This window comes from Gorilla gorilla, chromosome 10 (assembly GCF_029281585.2).
Source record: "Gorilla gorilla gorilla isolate KB3781 chromosome 10, NHGRI_mGorGor1-v2.1_pri, whole genome shotgun sequence".
Lineage (NCBI taxonomy): Eukaryota > Metazoa > Chordata > Mammalia > Primates > Hominidae > Gorilla > Gorilla gorilla.
The window spans coordinates 50,588,538-50,611,083 of NC_073234.2; the positions used below are offsets into that span (position 1 = coordinate 50,588,538).

Genomic DNA, 22,546 nt, shown 5'->3' on the forward strand with positions numbered 1-22,546 from the left:
TGGTGGGTCACGCCTGTAATCCCAGCACTTTGGGAGGCTGAGAAGGGCAGATCACTTGAGGTCAGGAGTTTGAGACCAGCCTGGCCAACATGATGAAACCCTGTCTCTACCAAAAATATAAAAATTAGCTAGGCATGTTGGCGCATGCCTGTAATCTCAGCTACTGGGGATTACTTTGGGAGAATCACTTGAACCCAGGAGGCGGAGGCTGCAATGAGCTGAGATTGTGCCACTGCACTCCAGCCTGGGTGACAGAGTGAGACTCTGTCTCAAAAAATTAAAAAAGAAAATACAACTACCAAATGCTACATGGGTGGGAGGAAGACTAAACTATAATTATTACCTTGAAGAGTCCTGACAACAGGCTCCTTAGTTTTCAAAGTGACACCCTGATTCCCTGACCTAGTATCCTTTAATAGCACTGACTCTGGATCTCTGTGTTCACTTTCCTTAGACTACCCCAGCTATCACTGGGTCTTACCATCTAAAGTTAAATTTAAAATCTATCAATTCCCTAGCCTCCACCCAATGTATGAAGGATTAAACAGAATCAGGCATCAATATTTATTAACACAAGACAAAGGAAACACAGTCAATGAGTTAATAGAACACTGTCCAGCCAGATGTTAAATTTAAAAATGTATATCTAGTCTAACTTCAAATAAATAAAAAAACTTTATACATAATTACACAGTACTGTAGTTTGAATTTGACACGGGTAAATATCTTGACAGAAAGTAAACAAAACAGCATTTAGGACTAAAAAATTATTCTTATATCTTTAGTCTCTTCCTCTGGACAAGTAACATGGCCCAACTACATACACCTAAACCAGAAATGTCGTATGAATGATAAAGAAAAGGCCTATTGTGTATTTGGCGCATTGCAGCTTCTTGCTCCAAATACTCTTGCTTTTACATCAAAGCAGACAACAAAAACAACACTAAGGCATAGATCTTGTTGGAGTTTGAGGATGAGGTGATAACTCCTCATTGCTTTAGTCTAAAAGATTCCTGGATATTCAAGGAAAGTAATTTATTTGGCCAAGATATAGAGCACCATGCCTGGGGCAGAGACCTTAATAGAAAACCTAAGGCCTCGGGCCCTTGTTGAGTCAACAAAAGCATTAAGCAAGCATTGCCCAGGGACTAAAGTAAGGAGACAGACTCATGTGACCAAGACAGGCAATGGTCCCTAAACAGCCTGAGGCAACACAACTTCATGAGGAAAGGACTTGGTACTGGGGAGACCTGGCCCTTTATGAGGCAGGAAGTAAAGACTGTGGATTCACTGACACTGATTAGCATGCTGGTCCTTCCCAGGGTCTCACTGAATTCCTAGGATCTAGGAATTTTCCTGAGGCAGCCCCTTCCTGATCTACTTCAGTTACTTCTGCTGAGAACCAGAAAGAGGTTCAGAAACCTTCAGACCAATAGATTTCTCTTAACTGAGACAGAGACTTGTTTAGTTTTTTCCCACAGACATTAAAAACCCAAACAGAATATGTTCCAGAGGATTGGAAAGGCTGTGTTTCTATTAGTAATGGCCTTTCAGGCCTGCCTTAAGAATCAGTTCTACCACAAAAGTGCTACTTAATGTGGATAGAGTAGGAGCACTGTGTCATCAAGAGAACATTTTCTTACTCGAGTCTGTGGCAGAGTAGACTTTAAATCTGCAGGTGATCCCACAAACACCATCTAAGCAAATGACTGGGCTCTCCTCTCCCTCCACAGGATGCTTTACCAGAGTTACTGATGAAGTTCCTCAAGGATAGTTCTTAGTCTTCCTTCCTCCATGAGCAGATTCTGGCTTTGGGGGACATGCAAAAGATCAATAAAGCAGAAAGCAAAAAATAAATTAGAGGCCTGAGGAACTACAAAACTAGATAATCAGCCTCTAAGTAAATGGGAGTTGGCCACACTTTGAGATTAACAGAGTAATGTATTTGAAGGAATGAGTATAGATCTGCACTGTCTAATATGGTAGCCACTAGTCACATTTGGCTACAAAGACTTGAAATATGGCGATGGTTTGAATTGAGATGTGTTTAATACACACTGAATTTCAAAGGCCTAATATGAAAAAAAGTAAAATAACTCATTAATAATTTTTATATTGATCCTATGTTGAAATGATAGTGTTTTTGAGCTATTGGGTTAAATAAAATATATTTAAATCAATACCATGGGTTTCTTTTTACTTTTTAAAAAATGTGGTTACTAGAAACATTTAAATTACAGATGTGGCTCTCATTATAGTATTTACAGTGGACAGTGCATCTCTAGATGCCTATACCCTAATCTGTGTTAGTAAGAATTATCAAAGCAACCCACAGAATAGCATCCAACCATAACTTTTAGAACTTGGGGATTACAGAGCTAGACTTATTTATATCAGCTTCAGGATCCCCTGCTTTGTTTAGTGGATCATTAAAAATAGTTTTAAGAAAATTAAGTATCAGGCTGTGTTCTCTGCAAACCAAACCATTGCTAGACACTGGGATTTCCTGTGTGCCCCAATGTAAGTGCTTTTTTTCTATCCATCCTAGGACTTCCCTCATTACGTGTAAATTAATTCCATCAAAATGTTGAAAAAGAGATCTGGAACTGGCAAATGTCCTGAGGTCTGCCCTCTGTGGAGGAGTGGGGAGGAAAAGAGGATTACATGAAGGGAGTCACAAAGTGGCTTTTAGTCACAAGACCGTGTAATGGCAGCCCTAGAGCACTGCCACCGCAAAGGAGCTGGTCTTTGCATTATAAACCTTATTTTCAGGGTAATTACAAGTCTTAAAAATTGTTTAAAAACATACTTAGTTTACATGATGTTACAGTGGGGTAAATAATATGTATTATTAAAATAGTCTAAATAAATATTTACACAATAGACCAGAGTGGGTCAAAGAGAACCATTCTGCTTTAACAAGTTAACTCTTCTCACTTTTGAGTACTTTTTCGTTTTTAAAAATATTTCTGTTAAGAAAAAAATAATACGATTTAACTATATTCAAATACATGAAGTATCAGACCAAAGAAAGGAAACCGAGCCAGAGGCCAAACTCAGTCTCATCTCATTCTACTTGGCCTGGGCACCACAGTTATTTCAAAAGAGTTTCCTGCATATGTCAGACTTCCCCGGTTTCAGCATAAGCCTGGCTGCTTTGGCAACCCAGATTGGTCAGTTTTGTGTAGTTACATGGCCTTACAGTTCCATGTGATGGTGGATCCCCACTGCCTTCCTGGCCTATCATTCTTGTTTTAAACCCCCTGCCCTCGTGAACTGGAAGAACAGAGGACACTCCTCAGTTTTCAGAAGAGAAGTTATACAGATAAACTGTAGACACAGTTTACAATGTGCCTGGAAAAGAGGAAATCCTAAATTCTTACATAGTCACTCTAAATCTGAAAGATCATTTTAACACTGGGGCCAGAGTAAGTTATTGTGGTTCCTTAGAATAGGGTGGGCTCTGATGAATCTTAGCTTTGTGTTAACATTTTGATTTTTAAACTGAGATTTTCAGCTTTTAGAAACAGGCTGAATTCATAGAAGCCTAAGCTGATTCTGGGAATGCGAGCTTTAAAAAGAAACATAGGCAGCTTTAGTTTATAAAATACACCAGCCAACAAAGACATAGAACAATGTGCAGCAAAACCTGCCAACAATTTGCGCTTTTTAGTTACCTAATCAATTACACAACATTAAGAGAATATTGAAATTCTCTCAAAGTAGAAATGTTTCTACTGTGGTTGTTATAACTATACAAGCCAATTCTTCAAATCTCTAGTTGAATTATGTGTATTCTTATGTACATGTTGTAAAACACTGGTCAAAATGTTTTACAGTCAAGAATTATCTATATAAAGTAACTCTCATAGTCAGTGGGTTATCTGATTTGCTTGTGGGTTGACTGAAAGAAAGCTGAGTAGTTCCATGTTAACAAACCCCACAGAACATCTAGCTACGGCAGAATGGCAAAATACAGTACGGAGTGGGGAACTGTGTCACTCAGACTACCCCTTTCATGTGAATTCATTAAATTCCCTTAGAAAATTCTAAAACGGCATTAGATAAAAATACAACTATGTACAACAGATGAAAAAAATGCAACATGCATGTAATTGCTTTAGTAATGTGCTGCTCACGCTATGTCAAAGCACATGTCTACCAAATGTTAACATTTTTTTCATTTGCCATCACAGAATTCCCCTTTCCTGTGTTTTATGATTGCAGAATCCCACAGGATGAGATGAAGAATATCATGTAGCCATCTCAGCTTATTTCACATCGTTTGAAAGCTTGCTCTTAGCCAGAGGTCTTCTGTCTTTGTGATTCTTCAGAATGGCCCACTGCGGTCCCCACAAGGCTGGTTACATGTTATAAGCCACGTAGATGGGGTCTAACTGGTCAGCTAGGAAGCTATCACGGAGGTGCATCCTCTGCTTCTCTCCTCTGGAGTTGATCGGGATGACACCTGGGTCCACCACAACCACGACGCCAACGATGAGGTAATGCTCTTCCAGGACCACGTTGGTCACTAATGGGACCAGATCTAGGGCTTCCTGTTCAGAGCCGCACAGTTCCACAACCACCACAAGCAAGTTGGTCCATGTGAACACGGCACTGAAATTTCAATGACAATTCATTAACTTGTCACTACATTTTTCAGTTATCTTTTATAGCATCTGTCCCAGACTTAGCCCATTTCCCTGCCTTCTCCCCTCAATCCCAACCAGAAGGTCAGCAGTCATGTCTACCATATATGACACCTTTCAATTTCACCTGATAAGACTGAGGGAAAAATTATATAATGAATATATATATATATGAGAGACATCTCGCCCCTGTGAACACAGCTGAGTTGTCCAGAATCTCCTGGGAGTTTGAAAGTGGAATTTAAAGTTGTCAGGCCAGGCGCGGTGGCTCACACCTATAATCCCAGCACTTTGGGAGGCCAACATGGGCGGATCACCTGAGGTCAGGAGTTCGAGACCAGCCTGGCCAATCTGGCGAAATCCCGCCTCTACTAAAAATACAAAAATTAGCCAGACTTGGTGGTGGGCACCCGTAGTCCCAGCTACTCAGGAGGCTGAGGGAGGAGAATAATTTGAACCCAGGAGGCGGAGGTTGCCGTGAGCCAAGTTTGCGCCACTGCACTCCAGCCTGGGCAACAGAGTGAGACTCTGTCTCAAAAAAAAAAGTTGTTAACTGGTCATTTGAACCAGTGACATGGATTTGAATATTCTGGGGTAGCCCAGGGCACAGAGAAGCAAAGAGAATCCCTCTTCAGGGAGGCGAAAAAGAAAGAAGGGAATGCCCATATGGCTCTAGAAAGTAAGGGGACAGTGATTCCTGATGGCCTTACCATTCCCTTGTTTCTACCTTTCCTGAGACCCAGAGTTAGTTTTTTTGGAATGTCTGAGATAGCCAGGTATTCTTTCCATTAATTCTTTCACTTAAACTTTTTTGAAGGGAGCCTGTTATTTGCCCCATAAGAGCTTTGACTAATAAAATATTCTTTTGTTTTTTTAGACTAGTCAAGTGCAGTAGTGAGAAAGAGGGAAAGAGTAGAATGAATAGTTTGATTGATTTGTAATTGACTATTAACAATCAATTGAATTAACTCACTACCTTCAGACCACCCTAAGGCAGTATTCTTAAACCCAACAGGAAGAGAGTCTGTCTGACTCACATGAGTTATTAGTGCCCCACGCAAGTGTCTCCTATTGTATAAAAGAGCCATAAGCCACTTTCCACCGAGTGGTGTTACTGGGTTAGAAGGTAGGGCCTGACTTGGTATGCAGGGCTAAATTGCTTTAAAAACAGATTTCAGTCGGGTGCGGTGGCTCACGCCTGTAATCCCAGCACTTTGGGAGGCCGAGGTGGGCGGATCACGAGGTCAGGAATTCAAGACTAGCCTGGCCAATATGGTGAAACCCCGTCTCTACTAAAAATACAAAAATTAGCTGGGCATGGTTGTGTGTGCCTGTAGTCCCAGCTACCCGGGAGGCTGAGGCAGAAGAATCGCTTGAACCCAGGAGGCAGAGGTTGCAGTGAGCCGGGATCGCACCACTGCGCTCCAGCCTGGGGAGACTCTGTCTCACAAAAAAAACAAACAAAACCAAATTCCAGTAATTAAAAATGTACACAATATTTGGTTCCATTAAGAGTCAAATGTCTAAAATGACAAAGTAACCACAGTACCCAGCTTCCCTGGATGCTTTCCAGATGTCTAAAGATGTTCTTGTCTTGGTCAGAGACTTGTTCAGGTCTGGGGAGAGACTCCTATGAAAACAAGAGCATCTTTTTTTTTTTTGAGACAGAGTTTCACTCTGTTGCCCAGGATGGAGTACAGTGGTGCAATCTTGGCCCATTGCAACCTCCGCCTCCCAGGTTCAAGCAATTTTCCTGCCTCAGCCTCCCGAGCAGCTAGGATTACGGGTGCCTGCCACTGCATCCAGCTAATTTTTATATTTTTAGTAGAGACAGGGTTTTGCCATGTTGGCCAGGCTGGTCTTGAACTCCTGACCTCAGGTGATCCACCCACCTCAGCCTCCCAAAGTGCTGGGATTATAGGCGTGAGCCACCACTTCCGGCCGACAAGAGCATTTTTAGACAAAGAAGTATCTGGAAAGCATGAGCAACCATCAAAAGAACTGTGGCTGTTTAGCATGGGGAAAAGTGGTGAAGAAGGACATATTCACTAAAATAGGTAGAAAACAAACCAAACGGATTCTGTATTGGTTAAGAACCCAGAATGAAAGCCAGTAGGTAAACACTACAGAGGTGGTTTTTTGTTTTTTTTTTGAGACAGTCTCAGTCTGTCACCAGGGCTGGAGTGCAGTGGCACAATCTTGGCTCACTGTAGCCTCAACCTCCCAGGCTCAAGTGATCCTCCCACCTCAGCCTCCTGAGTAGTTGGGACTACAGGCAAGCCACCACACCTGGCTTTTTTTTTAATTTTTTTGTAGAGATGGGGTTTTACCATGTTGCCCAGGATGGTCTTGGATTCCTGGGCTTAAGCGATCCGCCCGCCTTGGCCTCCCAAAGTTCTGGGATTATAGATGTGAGCCACTGTGGCCGGCCAAACCACAGTTATAATTTTACAGATTTTAAGTCAATATGTGGTTGGACGATCGTTTATCAGGGAAAATGTAGGGGGAATTCCTGCAAAGAGCAGGAAACTGGATGAGATAATATCAACTACCCTTTTCATCTCCTTACCATTTAATAGTTTACAAAGCACATTCTCATTTGATGCTTCTGATAATTAGGAAGTAGCAGAGAGAGTGTTTTACAGATGAGAAGAGCCTTTAAAGCTGGTTCTTTCCACCATATTATGCTGACTTTCAAGAGATCAATGATCTGTTAGTCCCTTCCCATTATGAGAGTCTATCACTAAAAAAGGACTCAGTTCCAGCATTCCACAGAAGATATCAGAGTATTCCCCAGGGGCCTCATGGCCTCATCTGGCTCCTGTGGATAGGCCTCGTTGGCCACAGCAGATTGCACACCCAAGACAAGAATCAGTCTATTTCCTTACTCCTCCCATGGAGCTCTATGTTTCAAGGTAGGTATGTGGTCCCAATGACCAATTAATTAGATCAGTTGAGATTACGACTAAAGCTGAAGTGGGAAGCACAGTGTATGCTGAGGGAGTTACCATTCAGCAATGCTTCTGTGGATCCGGGACACCGAGGTCTCAATATCGATTGGGTGGTATCGTAATCCTCTCAGCTCCAGTGTTTCATCCAGCGCTCCCACCACATACAATGCATCATGACGCTCTGACAGAAAGAAAAAGAGAGAAATGTGGCTCGGACATATACTGAGTGCAACATAACACTGGAGTCCACAGCACAGGGGTCAGACTGCCTGTCACCTGGCTCTGCCCCTACCAACTGTGTAACTCTGGGCAAATTCCTTAAGGCTCTGAATCCTGCTGCTCCTCTGTGAGATGGGAATAATAATCAATGGCTGCTGTGAGGATTTGTGAGTTAATCCATGCACAGTAGTTAATATGGTATGTGGTATTTTGTGAATGATACCAGAAATTAGCTGTTAGTATTATTACATGTTAGGAACTGTGTTATGTGCTGGGGAGACAAAACTGACAAAACCCAATTCCTGCTCTGAAGATCCTTACAGTTGAGGTGGGGGAAAAGATACACAAAGAGGCATTCCGTTGTAATGTAACAAGCCCAGCGACAGGAGTGTGCATGAGGTTCGGAGGGGCAGAGGACATCACTGAGTCTAGCTCAAAGGTTCAGGGAAGGCACCTGGAAAAGCTGACGGCAGAGCTGAGCTTTTAAGGACAAACAGGACTCAGCCAGAGGGGAGGGACGGAGGAAAGACAGGAGTTGAGAGGGAGAGGAGATGAACAAGTGTCATTTTTTCTAGGTAGCTTCATGGAATACACATATAAGAAGGAGGGTTGTAGAACATGGAGGAAACTAGTCCTGGTTTCTAACAGGCTTGTAATCCAGCTAGGATACAGAAGGAAGGAAGATTATTTTGCAGTAATTTCTGGAAAAACGCAGATTTCTGAAAAATTCAGCAAAACAAAGTGATTGAAGCTGTTGGAGTGAAAAGGATCAGGAGGTGCAGCAGAGGCTCCCATCACCTGGTGAGCTCATGAAGACTGATGACAAAAACAAGAGAAACATAGCAGTGAATGACTAATGGGTGCTTCCTGTGTGCCAGGCACCGTTCTTGGCATCTAAATGCATCACGTCCTTTAATCTCACATCATTTCCATGAGGCAAGAAACACAGTCAACCCCATTTTCTAAGTAGGAAACAGAGGCTAAGTGATTGCTCCAGGTCACCCAGCAAGTGGCAGAGGTGGGCTGCAAAACCAGGGCACCAGGCAGGGATGCCACCCTCTGCTCCCCTGGGTTGCCCCTGCCTCTCCATGAAATCTGGGGAACTATGGATGCTGGTCAGTATAGAACTATGGAGAATTTAGGACTTTAAAATCCAGTGAGTTATATATCTATCACTTCTTCAAGTGCAGGATATAGTCAGTGTTGGGTATTTTTAAATTGCTATAAGTGTCAGTCTGGAAGAAAGAGTGATGGCGGGCAGCAGTGAAGCTGTGACAATCAACTGGGCAGAGGGTGATGGGAGGGAATCCTCCTACCAGAGGCCTGGCCAGGAAGCAGGCTGTGTCCAACGCAAGACACTGAGGCACTGCCATGCCTCAGCAAGATGGCTCCTTGGAACTGACGCCCCTCTCAGGGAACAGGGCCATTCCTCCTGCTCCCCAAGTGGTGTGCAGGGTAGAAGAGCTATAAGATGTAATGCTTGTCCCGGATGTGGAATCAGCCCTGCAGGGACTGAAAGTCTGTTTAGCCAGGGACGCTCACTCGCCATCAGGCACATGTCTCTGACTCACAGCTCGGGATGCTCCTGGGCTTGCCCCAAGCGCTCACCTCTTAGACACTCTTCATGGGGCAAGGCATGACTCCAAATGAAGAGAGAGTCACTTATGGGTTTAAGAGTCACAGAGGGGAGTAACTAAATAGACACACTCCACAATCCAAGGCAGGCTGAAGGAGGTCAGCTAGTGCTACAGAAACACAAAGCAGGGTCAATGGGGAGTTGTTGCAGAAGTACCTCCAGTGGCCGCTGTGAGCTCGGTCCGGCGGACAAAACCAAGGTATCCTGTCCGAGCCCAGAGTGTCTGAGCTGCATCTCCAAAGCTGAGGCGAGTGTTGAAATGATCAGCTTGAAGAGTCTCGCTATCATAGATGGTGTAGTAGCCGCTGGCTGTATGGGGACTATTCACCCAAATCTACAAGAAAAGTGCTTTGGTCACAACTCACTGGGGACACACAACTGTATTAATTCTCTTGGATCAGGTTATTTTTATTTTTTAAATCTCATTTTTATATTAACAACAACACAACTGCATCAATAAAGGCAGCTGACATTTACCACGTGCTCATCATGTACCTAATCTCCATCCATCCTGATATATATGACATGACAACATAGTTCATACAATGTTGTTCCCATTTTATGGATGAAAAAACAAGGAGTTAACTAATTCACCTAACATGCGGAAATGAGGAGACTCGCACCCATGCCCGTGTGGCTCCGGAGGCCGTGCTCTCACCCACAAGGCTACCCTGCCTCCCTGGCTCATTTCTCACTCTCCTCAAGAGTCCCACGAACACATCAGGGATCGTTTCTGTGCTTCCGGGATAACTGTGGAAGCCCACAGGGAAACACCATGGGGTGTTTGAGTTTATAATATAAACAGAGCGATAGCTAACAATAATGTTACTAAGAATCATTATGTGACAGACACTGTTCCATGTACACTAAAGATGCAGGTGTTAATACATTTAATTGTTATAATGATTCTACTCAGGAGGTGAGGTAGGTGCTACTACTAACATTTAAAAATTTTTACAATAGGCTGGGCGTGGTGGCTCACGCTTGTAATCCCAGCACTTTGGGAGGCCAAGGCGGGTGGATCACTTGAGGCCAGGAGTTCAAGACCAGCCTGGCCAACATGGTGAAACCCCCTCTCTACTAAAAATACAAAATTAGCCAGGCGTGGTGGTGTGCACCTGTAATGCCAGCTACACAGGAGGCTGAGGCAGGAGAATCACTTGAACCGGGGAGATGGAGGTTGCAGGGAGCCAAGATGGCACCACTGCATTCCAGCCTGGGTGACAGAGCAATACACTGTCTCAGAAAAAAAAAATTTTTCGAAGTAGAGATGGGGTCTTTGCTATGTTGCCCAGCTGGCCTCAAACTCCTGGCCTCAAAGTGGAGTGGCCTCATACTCCTGCTTCAGCCTCCCAAAGTGTTGGGATTACAGGCATGAGCCACTGCACCTGGATGGTGCTATTATTATTATTATTATTATTATTATTATTATTTTATTATTTTATTATTATTTTTGAGAGTCTTGCTCTGTCATCAGGCTGGAGTGCAGTGGCGTGATCTCGGCTCACTGCAACCTCTGCTTCCCGGGTTCAAGCCTCAGCCTCCTGAGTAGCTGGGACTACAGGCACACGCCACCACGTCCAGCTAATTTTTGTATTTTTAGTAGAGACCGAGTTTCCTCATGTTAGCCAGGATGGTCTCGATCTCTTGACCTCATGATTCACCCGCCTTGGCCTCCCAAAGTGCTGGGATTACAGATGTGAGCCACTGCGCCCGGCCGCCAGTGCTATTATTATTTATGGATGAGGAAACTGAGGCCCCAAGAAATTAACCTGTCCAATACTGAGAAGCTTGTAAGTGGCAGAGCCGAGGTCATCTGGCTCCTGCACTTACAGTACTCCTCCCATTCAGCTACGTAATGAAATATCAGCATCCTTCAAAGATTTGGGGAGGCTGGACATGGGGGCTCATGCCTGTAATCCTAGTATTTTGGGAGGCTGAGGCAGGCGGATCACCTGAGCTCATGAGTTCGAGACCAGCCTGGGCAACATAGTAAAACCCTATCTCTACTAAAAATACAAAAAGTTAGCCAGACATGGTGGCACGTGCCTGTAGTCCCAGCTACTTGGGAGGCTGAGGCACAAGAATCACTTGAACCCGGGAGGCGGAGGTTGCAGTAAGCCCAGCCTGGGCGACAGAGTGAGACTGTCTCAAATAAACAAACAAAAACAAAGATTTGGGGGAAGAAAAATTAACTATTTTATATAGTTAATTTTTATATACTTATATACAAATAATATGTATTTATATATAAATATTTTTTGTTAAAGGGCTGGGCCTAGAATTTTTTTGTTAATGCAAACATGGATACATTTTAGAATACAATATAACATCTGAATGACCTTAAAAATTTGTAAATATGTGACTCCTTTCAGTTTCATACCTTAATAGGTGGGAACATGTAGGATTTGCTCACTTTCCTTTCTAGCTAAGGGCATGTCAGTGGACAAATCTGGCACCATTTCCAGTTTGGGTGCCTAAATCTTCCCTGGATCCCAGTTTCAATCTCCCTCTTCTGTCAATTTCAGTCTCATGCCTTACAGAAAAAAATTAACTCCATTCACAACGGGGGAAAGCTAAATCCACAGTTTTACTGATTTCTAAAATGTGAACCCTAGAGATTTTTACTGCTGACTTTTCAGAGTAAAAATGAAAATTATTACAAACCTCTCCAAGGTGAGAGTCTCCAACTGGCCCTTTGGTCTCAGGATTAACAATAACCACTTTCACTCCAGGTAAAATCTAAGAATCAAAGGGAAAATACAAAGATTGAGTTCAGTGAAATCTAATGACCTCCAGGAAATGCACGGTTAGTTACCTGCTGGAGAGGTGAGAGAGGCACATATGGCGAGCCAGCTGTAGCGGCATGAGAGAGGCACATATGGCGAGCCAGCTGTAGCGGCATCACAGCAGCTACCCTGAGGGGATCATGGCAGAGACCTTGTGTCTTGCTCTCACTGAACCTTCCTCAGTTCATTGAAGACGAAAGGTCTAATAAAACTCAGCCTCAAAAATAAAATGGGAGCCAGTCTGCCATCTCTTCAAAGGGATGAGAAATTGCAGATCAGGACCTTAATAGTAGAATTTGTAGAATAACCTTTCCCTTTTCATGCTCTTTCTCATTCACTGGAATGATGGCAGTGAAACCCTTTAAAACAGAAAGGGCAGCAGGCAGGGACAGCCTGAGTGACTCCACTCCAGACTCCAGCTGGTGCTAGAGTTGGAGGAATGTGAAGAGTGAGAGAGGACAGCAGCAGCTTTGCAGGACAGAAGGATATCCATGACCCCAGGATCTTCCTCAGGAAGGAAAAGGAAGACACATATGCTGGCTGAGGGAATGGCTCAGCCATTCTAACAAAAGAAGGGCCTCTCTGGTTACCCATATTCTGCCACCTTCAAACTCCCTTTTTATCTTGGGTTTCTAAAGTATGAGGTTACTTGAGAAGCCCTCAATAATTATCTGGGTGCAAACATCTAAAACCTCAAGGAAGAGATGAGACGGTTCCCTTAGTCCAGGGCGGGCACAGGCTAATGCTCGTGAGGTGTGCTTGGCTGCTGAGGCAAGTGAAGATGTGACAAGGCAGTGACAAAATCAGCCAAACCCCCCTCCGCTCGCAGATGCAAACGGAGAGTGAGACTGGAGTAAGTGCCCCATGGGGTGATACACCGCCAAGTAGGTTTGGCAGGGATTCTTTTTTTCCCTCCACAATTTTTTCACTGCCCTTCAGAATTACTAGACAGGATTCTGAGGTATCATCATTATCTCATCAAAGGGCAGAGAAATTCCCACTTGTCTTGACAATGCATGTGGGTTTCCTATCATCCTTAGTAAATTGCTTCTCACTAAATCTCTCTTTTGACGTTTTATAGCCTCATTCTAAGAAATCTTACTCCCACAGATGTTAACTCTCAAATATCTTTAATCTCATCCCCATTTTTATTTTCCTTTCCCTGACCTTAAACCACACTGCCATCTCGGCCTCTCCTAGCTTTCTCCTTGTGACGTCTGTAAGATAGAACCGGGCCGGGCATAGTGGCTCATGCCTGTAATCCCAGCACTTTGGGAGGCCGAGGCAGGTGATCACCTGACGTCAGGAGTTCAAGACCAGCCTGGCCAACATGGTGAAACCCCATCTTTACTAAAAACACAAAAATTAGCTGGGCGTGGGGGCAGGTGCCTGTAACCCCGGCTACTCGGAGGCTGAGGCAAGTTCTCCTTGAATCTGGGAGGCAGAGGTTGCAGTGAGCTGAGATCGCGCCACTGCACTCTAGCCTGGGTGGCAGAGTGAGACTCCATCTCAAAAAAAACAAAAAACAAAAAAACAAAAAAAACAAAAAAAACCATGAAAAAAAAACATAGAACCAGCTCTTCTATCCACCTTTCATACAATGAGCACTGCATTTTGCTGGTCTGTCAATAAGAATAACATGTCAGTTGGATTTTTAAAAATCGATGGAAATTAAGAGAGTTCAAATTTACTATTCTTCTTATCTATGTACCCATATGAATTTGAAAGTATTAGCCAAGCTGAAATTATCTCCAGATTTCAATTAGGGCTTGCCCTGGACACTAATATATTATATGGCTTCTGGTTTCTTTAAACTGAACCACTTCTCCACACAGCCCACCTTCCCCATGGTCAACAGAACAAATTACCTTTCCAGACTCTGAGAGAAGCAAACTCTGAGGGGCGCCACGTTCCACGAGACGAACCCTGCAGAAGAACGGTATTTACTATATATAGGGCTTTTAAGAAGAGAAGTCGCCATGTTCCTGCAGCTCAGTGCTGCCTTCCCACAACCTCTAACTTGTCTCTCTTCCTCATACTACAGAGGGGTTTCTCAAACTCAGCACTACTAACATTTTGGCCAGATAATTTTTTGTTGAAAGGGGCTATCCTGTGCATTGTAGAGTGTTTACCAACACCTCTGGCCTCTGCCCACTAGATGTCAGTAGCAAGCCCCCTTTTATGACAACCCAAAATGTTTCCAGACATTGTCAAATCTCCTCTAGGGTGGCAAAATCTTCCCAGGTTTCAAACTGCTGCATGAGAGAGATGCTCCACCTGTGCAGGCTAGGTCAGTGCAGTGGGGCACTCCAGATAACACATCCAGGGTAGTGGGGCTTGGGAAGAGAAGTCTTAGAGCCCTGGGCCAGTGCTCACTGCCGGACACAGCTAAAATTCCCTTCTGGGCTAAGGAGGCAGGCTTTTACCCATGGGGCTCAGATAAAGTGTTGTTTCAAAAACCCTACTCTGACTCATTTATCTTATCAGTCCTATTATTTTTAAACTCTTAGAGGAAAGAGACTATCCATTTTAGTTTAGTTTATATCAAATGTCACAAAATACTTTTATATGGGCAATAACTATTATACTTTAATATTAAAGAACAGTGTAGCAACTGAGAGAATTAAAGCTTTCTTATTAATGTAAATCTTATGTATTAATGATAAAAACAAATTCCTTCCCTCTTCCCATTCCCCTCCTGGAATATATGAACAAAAGGAATGAGGGAAAATGCTGGCTCTGAGGTTCCGAATTTGTTATGCTTAGGAACTAGTAGGAAAGGAGCATTAATAAATCTGTTGTACCTGTCATGTCTTAGTGATTTCAGATCCACATACACAGTAGTCGGATCAGGCCCTGAGGTTCCCTAAAGAAAGACAAATCAATGCATTGTTTAGAATTTCGATAAACTGTATTTCACATTTTCAAACCAAGAAATAATTTAGCCATATACATGAAAAATCCACACTCTTTTCGCCTCTCCTCCCCTTGAGAGTAGGCCCCCTGCTCTCACTCTTATCACGGGGACTGTGGCAGCACTGAAACGTTTCCATGCTGAGGAGGGCTTTCATCCCTGGATTCAAAGCAGAGGTGACACAGGTCGGCAACCCAGGGACTTGCAAAACCAGTACTGGCCATAGTGACAGCAAGAGGGCTATGATGGGGCTCAAGTTTAAACCATCAAGACCCTTCTGAAAGAAGAAGGTCACAGAAGACCTGAAATAATCCACCCATGTGTGCTATCTTCTTTCACTCACTTTGTCCATGCCTATATTTGCCTTATTTTTTTAAGAGACAGGGTCTCAATCTGTCGCCCAGGTTGCCGGAGTGCAGCGGTACAATCACAGCTCACTGCAGCCTCAACCTCCTGGGCTCAAGCAATCCCCTTGCCTCAGACTTCCAGGTAGCTGGGACTAGAGGCATGTACCACTAAGCCCATCTATATTTTTTGCAGGTGAGTGGTGGGGGTAGGGGAGAGATGAGGTCTCAACTATGTTGCCCAGGCTGGTCTCAAACTTCAGGGCTCAAGCAATCCTCCTGCCTTGGCCTCACAAAGTGTTGGGATTATAGCCATGAACCACCACACCTGGCGCTATATTTACCTTATTACATATTAATACATAAAATTAGTCTCAGTTCTAGTCCCTTTTCTGTTATTTACCCATCAAGAATAACATGACAAAGTTGCCATCTGGGTAGAGAAGAGAATACAAGGTTATTGTTTGAAAAAAAAAAAAAAAGAAAGAAAAAAATGGTATAGAATATAGAGACAGAAAAACAGAAGGTCAGACCGGGCGCGGTGGCTCATGTCTGTAATCCCAGCACTTTGGGACGCTGAGGCGGCTGGATCACTTGAGGTCAGGAGTTTGAGACCAGCCTGGTCAACAGGGTGAAACCCTGTCTCTACTAAAAATACAAAAAATAGCCAGGCGTGGTGGTACACGCCTGTAATCCCAGCTACTCTGGAGGCTGACGTGAGAGAACCGCTTGAACCCAGGAGGTGGAGGCTGCAGTAAGCTGAGACTGCACCACTACACTCCAGCTGGGGTGACAGAGCAAGGCTCCGTCTCAAATAAAAAAAAAAAAAAAAGAAAAAGGAAAAACAGGTCAGATACAAGTAAAATCCAAATAGGACTCAAATCTTTGTGACTCGTCATCATGACCACACGACGATGACTCAAGTAAACACTAACACTGCGCTCACTGTCAGCACTGCTCAAGAACTCCGAGTTGGCAGCTCAGTGATTGTGCAGAGCTGCCTGGGGAAGCACAGTACTGCTACCTTCACCTTACAGATGAGCAAAATGAGACACAAAGAAATCGAGATTAAAAAGCCCGAAGTTCCAAAGCAAGTAAGCACGGCTGGGGCCCAAGCCCAGGCAGCCTGGCTCCAAAGCCCATGCTCTGGGATACTCCATATTCCTCTCCCATTTGTGAACAGACAAGATTTCATGAGGGTCACCTGTAAACATATTGCTACATTGACTCTTGATCCAAAAGTGGTGCTGACAGCCCGCGGGGACAGCCCGATGTCTTTGAAGAGCTTAGAGAAGGACTGCTGGAGTGCAACGCGGGGCCTCTCCTCCGCCACCACCACACAGGTCCGGACGCAGGAGAGGTTGATCCCTCTGGTCTGCAAGACACCATTATATGGGAGCCAGTCAGTAGGATCATAAAAGAACTGAACAGGTAAGGCCACTGTTCTAGCTCATTGGTCAGGAAAAGCCAAGCAATTGTGTATTCTCACCTCAGGCATACAGAGAACAAAGCAGCTTTCAGAAAAGAAGAAATGGACAAGGCATCCCATTAAAATCACTATCTGCTGGTAAATTTGCTCATTCTCTAGTTCTTTCCTCTTTCTTCTAAAAATCTAAGGGTCTTCAGCAATATGTTTTTATCCCTCCTCATTTCTGTACCTTAGATGTCCCCCTATTTGATGAGACTGAGAGAAAAATTAATCTAGAACTCTGGCGATCTAATCTCGTCTCTTTTTGCATTCCAAAGATATTTTTCTATCAAAGAAAATTCAGTATTTTCTGATGTTCTCATCTGCAAGTCAGACAGATCATCATTTGACACACACATGAATCAATGAGTTACCCTTATCTTTGGAGATATTCTGAATTCCTAATATTTTGAGGTTTCAAATTCTATTAGGAAAAAAAAGTACTGGAAGCCACAGTTCCCTTTTATGTTTACATAAAGTCTTTCCAGTTAGCCTCCCAACCAGTTTCCACTTCTTGTCCACAAAGTAAGAATCATATTAAACTGTGGAAGAGTGCACTAAATTAGGAAGGTGGAAGAGATAAACTTGCCAAAGTTTACAATACACCCTTTTTTAAATGAGTGACTTGAAAAAGGCAAGCAAACATGTCTGTTAGCCCCTGCTCTGGCTCTGTTAGCCCCTGCTCTGGCCCTGTTACGTCTTGGCCCATTTCTTCAAAACCTTTTGGGACTGGCCACCTGCTGGAGCTGCTTCTTACCTTTAGCACTTCCACTTGGTTCCCAAGACCTTTGGTGCAGAGCTCCATCACTGAATAGGAGCAGAAAGTGTCCCTTATTTTGTACTGGTTGACTGTGGCGAGCCAGAGGAAAAGGTTGTTCTCTAACTCCATAGGAGGAATTAAGACAGACTGGTGGCCTGAATAGACACTGCAGTGAAAGAGACAAGAGCTGGAATCATCAATTCATCCTGGATACCTGATGCTTCAGAACCCCACCAATTCCACAGATATTTACTGAGTGTAAAGGACAGTGTAGGGATATATGAGATATAAAGCTCTAAGAATCAGTCTTGTTCCTATGCAGCTCGCAAAAGGAGCAACTATGAAATAAAGCAGACTGTGGTAGGTCACTTAAGTCTACATAACATTCTTACAGCTGCCCTCAAGCTAATTAATATGGTCAAGATGATACTAAACATTCTGGAAAGGTAATTCCTAATAACTAATCTTTAAAAACCTGATGGAGTAGCATTTTTTCCTCTTTCTATTCAGAAACCTTATGTGTGGACTGGATTTTATTCCTATGGTTTCTTTTAAAGATGTTTATAGCCATTTTAGTAATGCTCTGAATATGAGATGTGAATCAAGAACATTGAGATCACAGAATAAAGAGCAGTTCATTCAAGCTCGATAAGCCAGGGTAGGGGAGTGGTAGTGCTTCACTGAGCTGGTGACACTTGAGCTGCAGCTTGAAGAATGAGTATGAATTTGGCAGTGGCCAGAAGAAGTGGGGACGGTAGTGAGGGTGTTCTAAGCAGAGGAACAACATTTACAAAGGCCGATAATTAAAGCATGTTTGAAGCGATCAGAAATATTAATAGTATTCAAGTGGCCAGGCACGGTGGCTCACGCCTGTAATCCCAGTACTTTGGGAGGCCATGATGGGAGGATCGCTGGAGCCCAGAAGGTGAAGACCAGCCTGGGTAATAGAGCAAAACTCATGCCTCTACAAAAAAAATTTTTTTAACAATTAGCCAGGCGTGGTGGCACACACCTGTAGTCCCAGCTACTTGGGAGGCTGAGGTGGGAGGATCACTTGAGCCCGAGAGGCTGCAGTGAGCTGTGATTTGTGCCACTGCACTCCAGCCTGGGTGACAGATTGAGACCCTGTCTCCTTTAAAAAAAAAAAAAAAAAAAGAGAAAGAAACAAAAAAGAAAGAAAGAGAGAGAGAAAGAAAAAGAAAAAAAGAAGAAAAAGAAAGAGTATTCAACTGAAATCACAGCATACAGGGTGCATGGAGAAGTAAGGCCAGAAGGGCTAAGGCCAAACTGTGAAAGGGCTTAACCATCCTATGAAGGAGTTTAGACTTCACCCAGCAGGCAGTCATTGCCACTTTAAGTTGGGGCAACACTGACAATATGGACATATGGAGTAGGGATTGGTGATATGAGCCACTGAAAGTTGAGAGACAGTTAGGAGAGGCTGCAATAGTTCAGGTGAGAGGTGATACAGGCTTCAACCCAATAGTGTATCCCAGGATAAAAAGGAAGGAATGGGACTGGGCGTGGTGGCTCACACCTGTAATCCTAGCACTTTGGGAGGTCAAGGTAGGCGGACTGCCTGAGTCCAGGAGTTCAAGACCAGCCTGGGCAACATGACAAAATGCTGTCTCTACAAAACAATTAGCCAGGTGTGGTGGTGTGCACCTGTAGTCCCAGCTACTCAGGAGGCTGAGATGGGAGGATCGCTTGAGCTTGGGAGGTGGAGGTTGCAGTGAGCCGAGACTGCACCACTGCACTCCAGCCTGGGCAACAGAGCAAGACACTGATTAAAAAAGAAAAAGAAAAAGAAAAAAAAGAAAAAAGGACAGAAAGGAAATATGGATCCTCATATCCATATTCAGTCCATCACAGGAAGAACTATCAACACAATTTTTTTTTTTTTTTTTTTTTTTAAGAAAGAAAAAACAGGAAGGAACAGAGTTCCTATCATGTCTCATCTATAGCCACAAAGCTTAAACTCTTGGCTCATACAAAATGGCAATGATTTTATGCCTAAACCTGTTTATAGATCAGAATCACTAGAAGCTCAGGAATCTCATATTTAAAAATACTGGTGATGTGGTCTCCACCTCTGGAGATGAAGGTTAATAAGTCTTGGGGAGTCCCATTAATTTTTGTTAAAAGGCCCCCCAGGTGATTCTTATGTACATACAGGTGTAGAACAACCGAGCCAAAGGACATACATTTGATTAGACACAAGACATAAAGATACAGAATCTGAAGATAAGACCCATGTTTCTAGTGTGGGCCCCTACAGGGATGATCCTACCCTACCAAAGAGAGAACAGGAGGAGAACGTTGAGCTTGAGCTGCAGGCATCTGTGAAGCATTCATGATGTACACCAAGGAGGTGAAAATGCAGGTCTGAGATGAGGTTCCCTGGGGGAATGGTGAGAGGAGCTGGGATCTGTATTCTGCAAGGAGCAACCTGGCCAGGGCAAATGTGCTACTTTCCATCCACATGCTGTCATCCCATCCCATTGTGCTCCTTCCTGCCAAGCCTAGGGGGGACGTGCTGGCTGTCAAAGCATGACATATTTCATCCAAGAATCATCCTTCTACTTGGCTTTGCTTCTAAAGCAAGGATTACATGGTGGAGCAGAGAGCAAGTAACAGGATCACTGCCATTTTGTATAAGGAATAAAATTAACAGAAAATAACAAAGGGAATACAGACAAAACTTTTTAAACAAACTTCAGAGACACAGTAGATCCATAAATTCTGGAAACACTAGCATTTTACTGAAACTTTACCAAATTAAGGGAGCAAAGGGAAGGATGAGATGGCCATGGCCACAAAGTATACCCCCACACATTCTGTCTCCTTGGCTTTTCCATCCCTACCTGCAGAGACACCAGAGCGCGAAGCCAAGTCCACAGTAAGGGTCAAGGCAGATGGCGATCTGCCGAGAAGAGTACAACTCACACTGGAGCTTGATGGCTCGACACAGAGCGTTCACTGCAGAGTGGGACATCTGGAAAGTATGGAAAACGGAACAGGCTGGGACTGTTATCCCACAGGCAGAGTAACAGCTCTGACGACAGCTTTGAGGAGTTTCAATTCCCTAAACTCCTCAAAACAATGTATAATTTTTAGTGCTTCAAAGCCTAATCTAAGACTCCATTAAGGGAACATATTTCTGTTCATTAGTTAATAATGAATTTTTTTTTTTTTAGACGGAGTTTCGCTCCTGTTGCCCAGGCTGCGGTGCAATGGCACAATCTCAGCTCACCGCAACCTCAGCCTCCTGAGTAGCTGGGATTACAGGCACGCACCACCACGCCCAGCTGATTTTCTATTTTTAGTAGAGACGGGGTTTTCCATGTTGTTCAGGCTGGTCTCGAACTCCTGACCTCAGGTGATCTGCCTGCCTTGGCCTCCCAAGGAGCTGGGATAACAGGCGTGAGCCACCGTGTCCAGCGAATACTGCATTTTATGATATCTAAATATCAGATTTCATACATATTTTAACTAAAACTCTTTTTCTTTCAGCTTCTATGCTAGGTTCAGACACTTAATAATACAAATTCCTTGTGATAACTCATTCCAGAGGAGCCAATGCCTTTATTTAAATAGAGCAGCGACCTAGATCCTCACTCTGCCTACCGGTCTCTGGTACAACCACTTGGCCTCTGCATCTATAGTTTCTGGGGCAGTGGTCATCTCTATTTTTTGGCAGACGTGGCATTTTTCCAGCATGCAACTTACCTTCACTCCTGTAAGCATGCCAGTTGTGGAGACACTAAAATCAAGATATGCCAACATCTCAGGAGTGGGCGGTTTATACAGCTGAGGTAACCTTTTCCTGGGTAAATCATCTGCCATGAAAAGAAAAAACCTGATGTCAATCCAACATGCTGGAACATGAAAATCATTGCTCCTCTGTGGCTTTGCTATGGCCAAATTTAGCTTCGCAGATTTGCTAAAGCTTAGGCCTCTCATATTTAACCAAGTAGCTCACATATGTCATTCTTAGAGGTGGGCTGGGGTTGAGGACAACACTAGACAACACAGGCAAGCAAATCTACATCAGGTAAATGTATCTGCTAGCAGCTTAGTAAGGGGAAACAGAACACAGTAGGAAGCAGACTGCTGTTCAAATACCAGCTCTACCATCAGCTACGTGACCTCGGAGTTATTTCACCTCTTTGTGTCTGTTTTCTTTTTCTCTAAAATGAATCTCTAAAATAATACCTACCCTCATAGAACTGTTGGGAAGTTAATTCACATAAAGCACTTTTAAAGCAACTGACTGAAGAAATGCTCAAAAAGCATTAGCTGTTATGCTGGTTTCAAGTTAAAGTTCATTATTTACACTTTAGTATGTGTTATATTAATCATGTATGGATTTAAAAGTTGGAAAGTATTTCTCTAAGTTAAATTAGCAGATTTTTTCTTTTTTTTGAGACAGAGTCTTGCTCTATTGCCAAGGTTGGAGTGCAGTGGCTCGATCTCAGGTCACTGCAACCTCCATCTGCTGGGCTCAAATGATCCTCCCACCTCAGCCTCCTGAGCAGCTGGGACTACAGGTCCATGCCACCATGCCTAGCTAATTAAATAAAAATTTTGTTTTTGTAGAGGTGAGGTCTCACTATATTGCCCAGGCTAGTCTCCAACTCCTGAGCCCAAGTGATCCTCCTGCCTCAGCCTCTCAGAGTGCTGGCATTACAAGCATGAGCCACTGCACCTTGCTAACCTGGCAGAATTTTAAGAATAGTAATCTATCTGGGTGCTGTAGTCCCAGCTACTTGGGAGGCTGAGGCAGGAGGGTTGTGTGAACCCAGGAGTTTGAGAC

General features: G+C 43.7%; 1 protein-coding gene across 7 annotated transcripts in view; it reads right to left on the minus strand.

Annotated features, from left to right (window-relative positions):
- Nucleotides 1-550: 550 nt before the first annotated feature.
- The window catches only part of DIP2B (disco interacting protein 2 homolog B), a 245,725-nt gene continuing 223,729 nt past the window's right edge, over nucleotides 551-22,546 (minus strand). For all 7 annotated transcript variants that reach the window (XM_019039091.2, XM_019039092.2, XM_055357229.2 and 4 more), the window contains 10 exons: nucleotides 21,460-21,569; nucleotides 20,595-20,725; nucleotides 17,728-17,896; nucleotides 16,707-16,877; nucleotides 15,049-15,110; nucleotides 14,113-14,170; nucleotides 12,123-12,197; nucleotides 9,612-9,789; nucleotides 7,658-7,781; nucleotides 551-4,617 (listed from right to left, as the gene is read on the minus strand). In XM_019039091.2, the coding sequence (XP_018894636.2) occupies nucleotides 4,365-4,617; nucleotides 7,658-7,781; nucleotides 9,612-9,789; nucleotides 12,123-12,197; nucleotides 14,113-14,170; nucleotides 15,049-15,110; nucleotides 16,707-16,877; nucleotides 17,728-17,896; nucleotides 20,595-20,725; nucleotides 21,460-21,569 (1,331 nt within the window). In that variant the 3' untranslated portion in view covers nucleotides 551-4,364. The remainder of the gene's footprint in view (nucleotides 4,618-7,657; nucleotides 7,782-9,611; nucleotides 9,790-12,122; nucleotides 12,198-14,112; nucleotides 14,171-15,048; nucleotides 15,111-16,706; nucleotides 16,878-17,727; nucleotides 17,897-20,594; nucleotides 20,726-21,459; nucleotides 21,570-22,546) is intronic.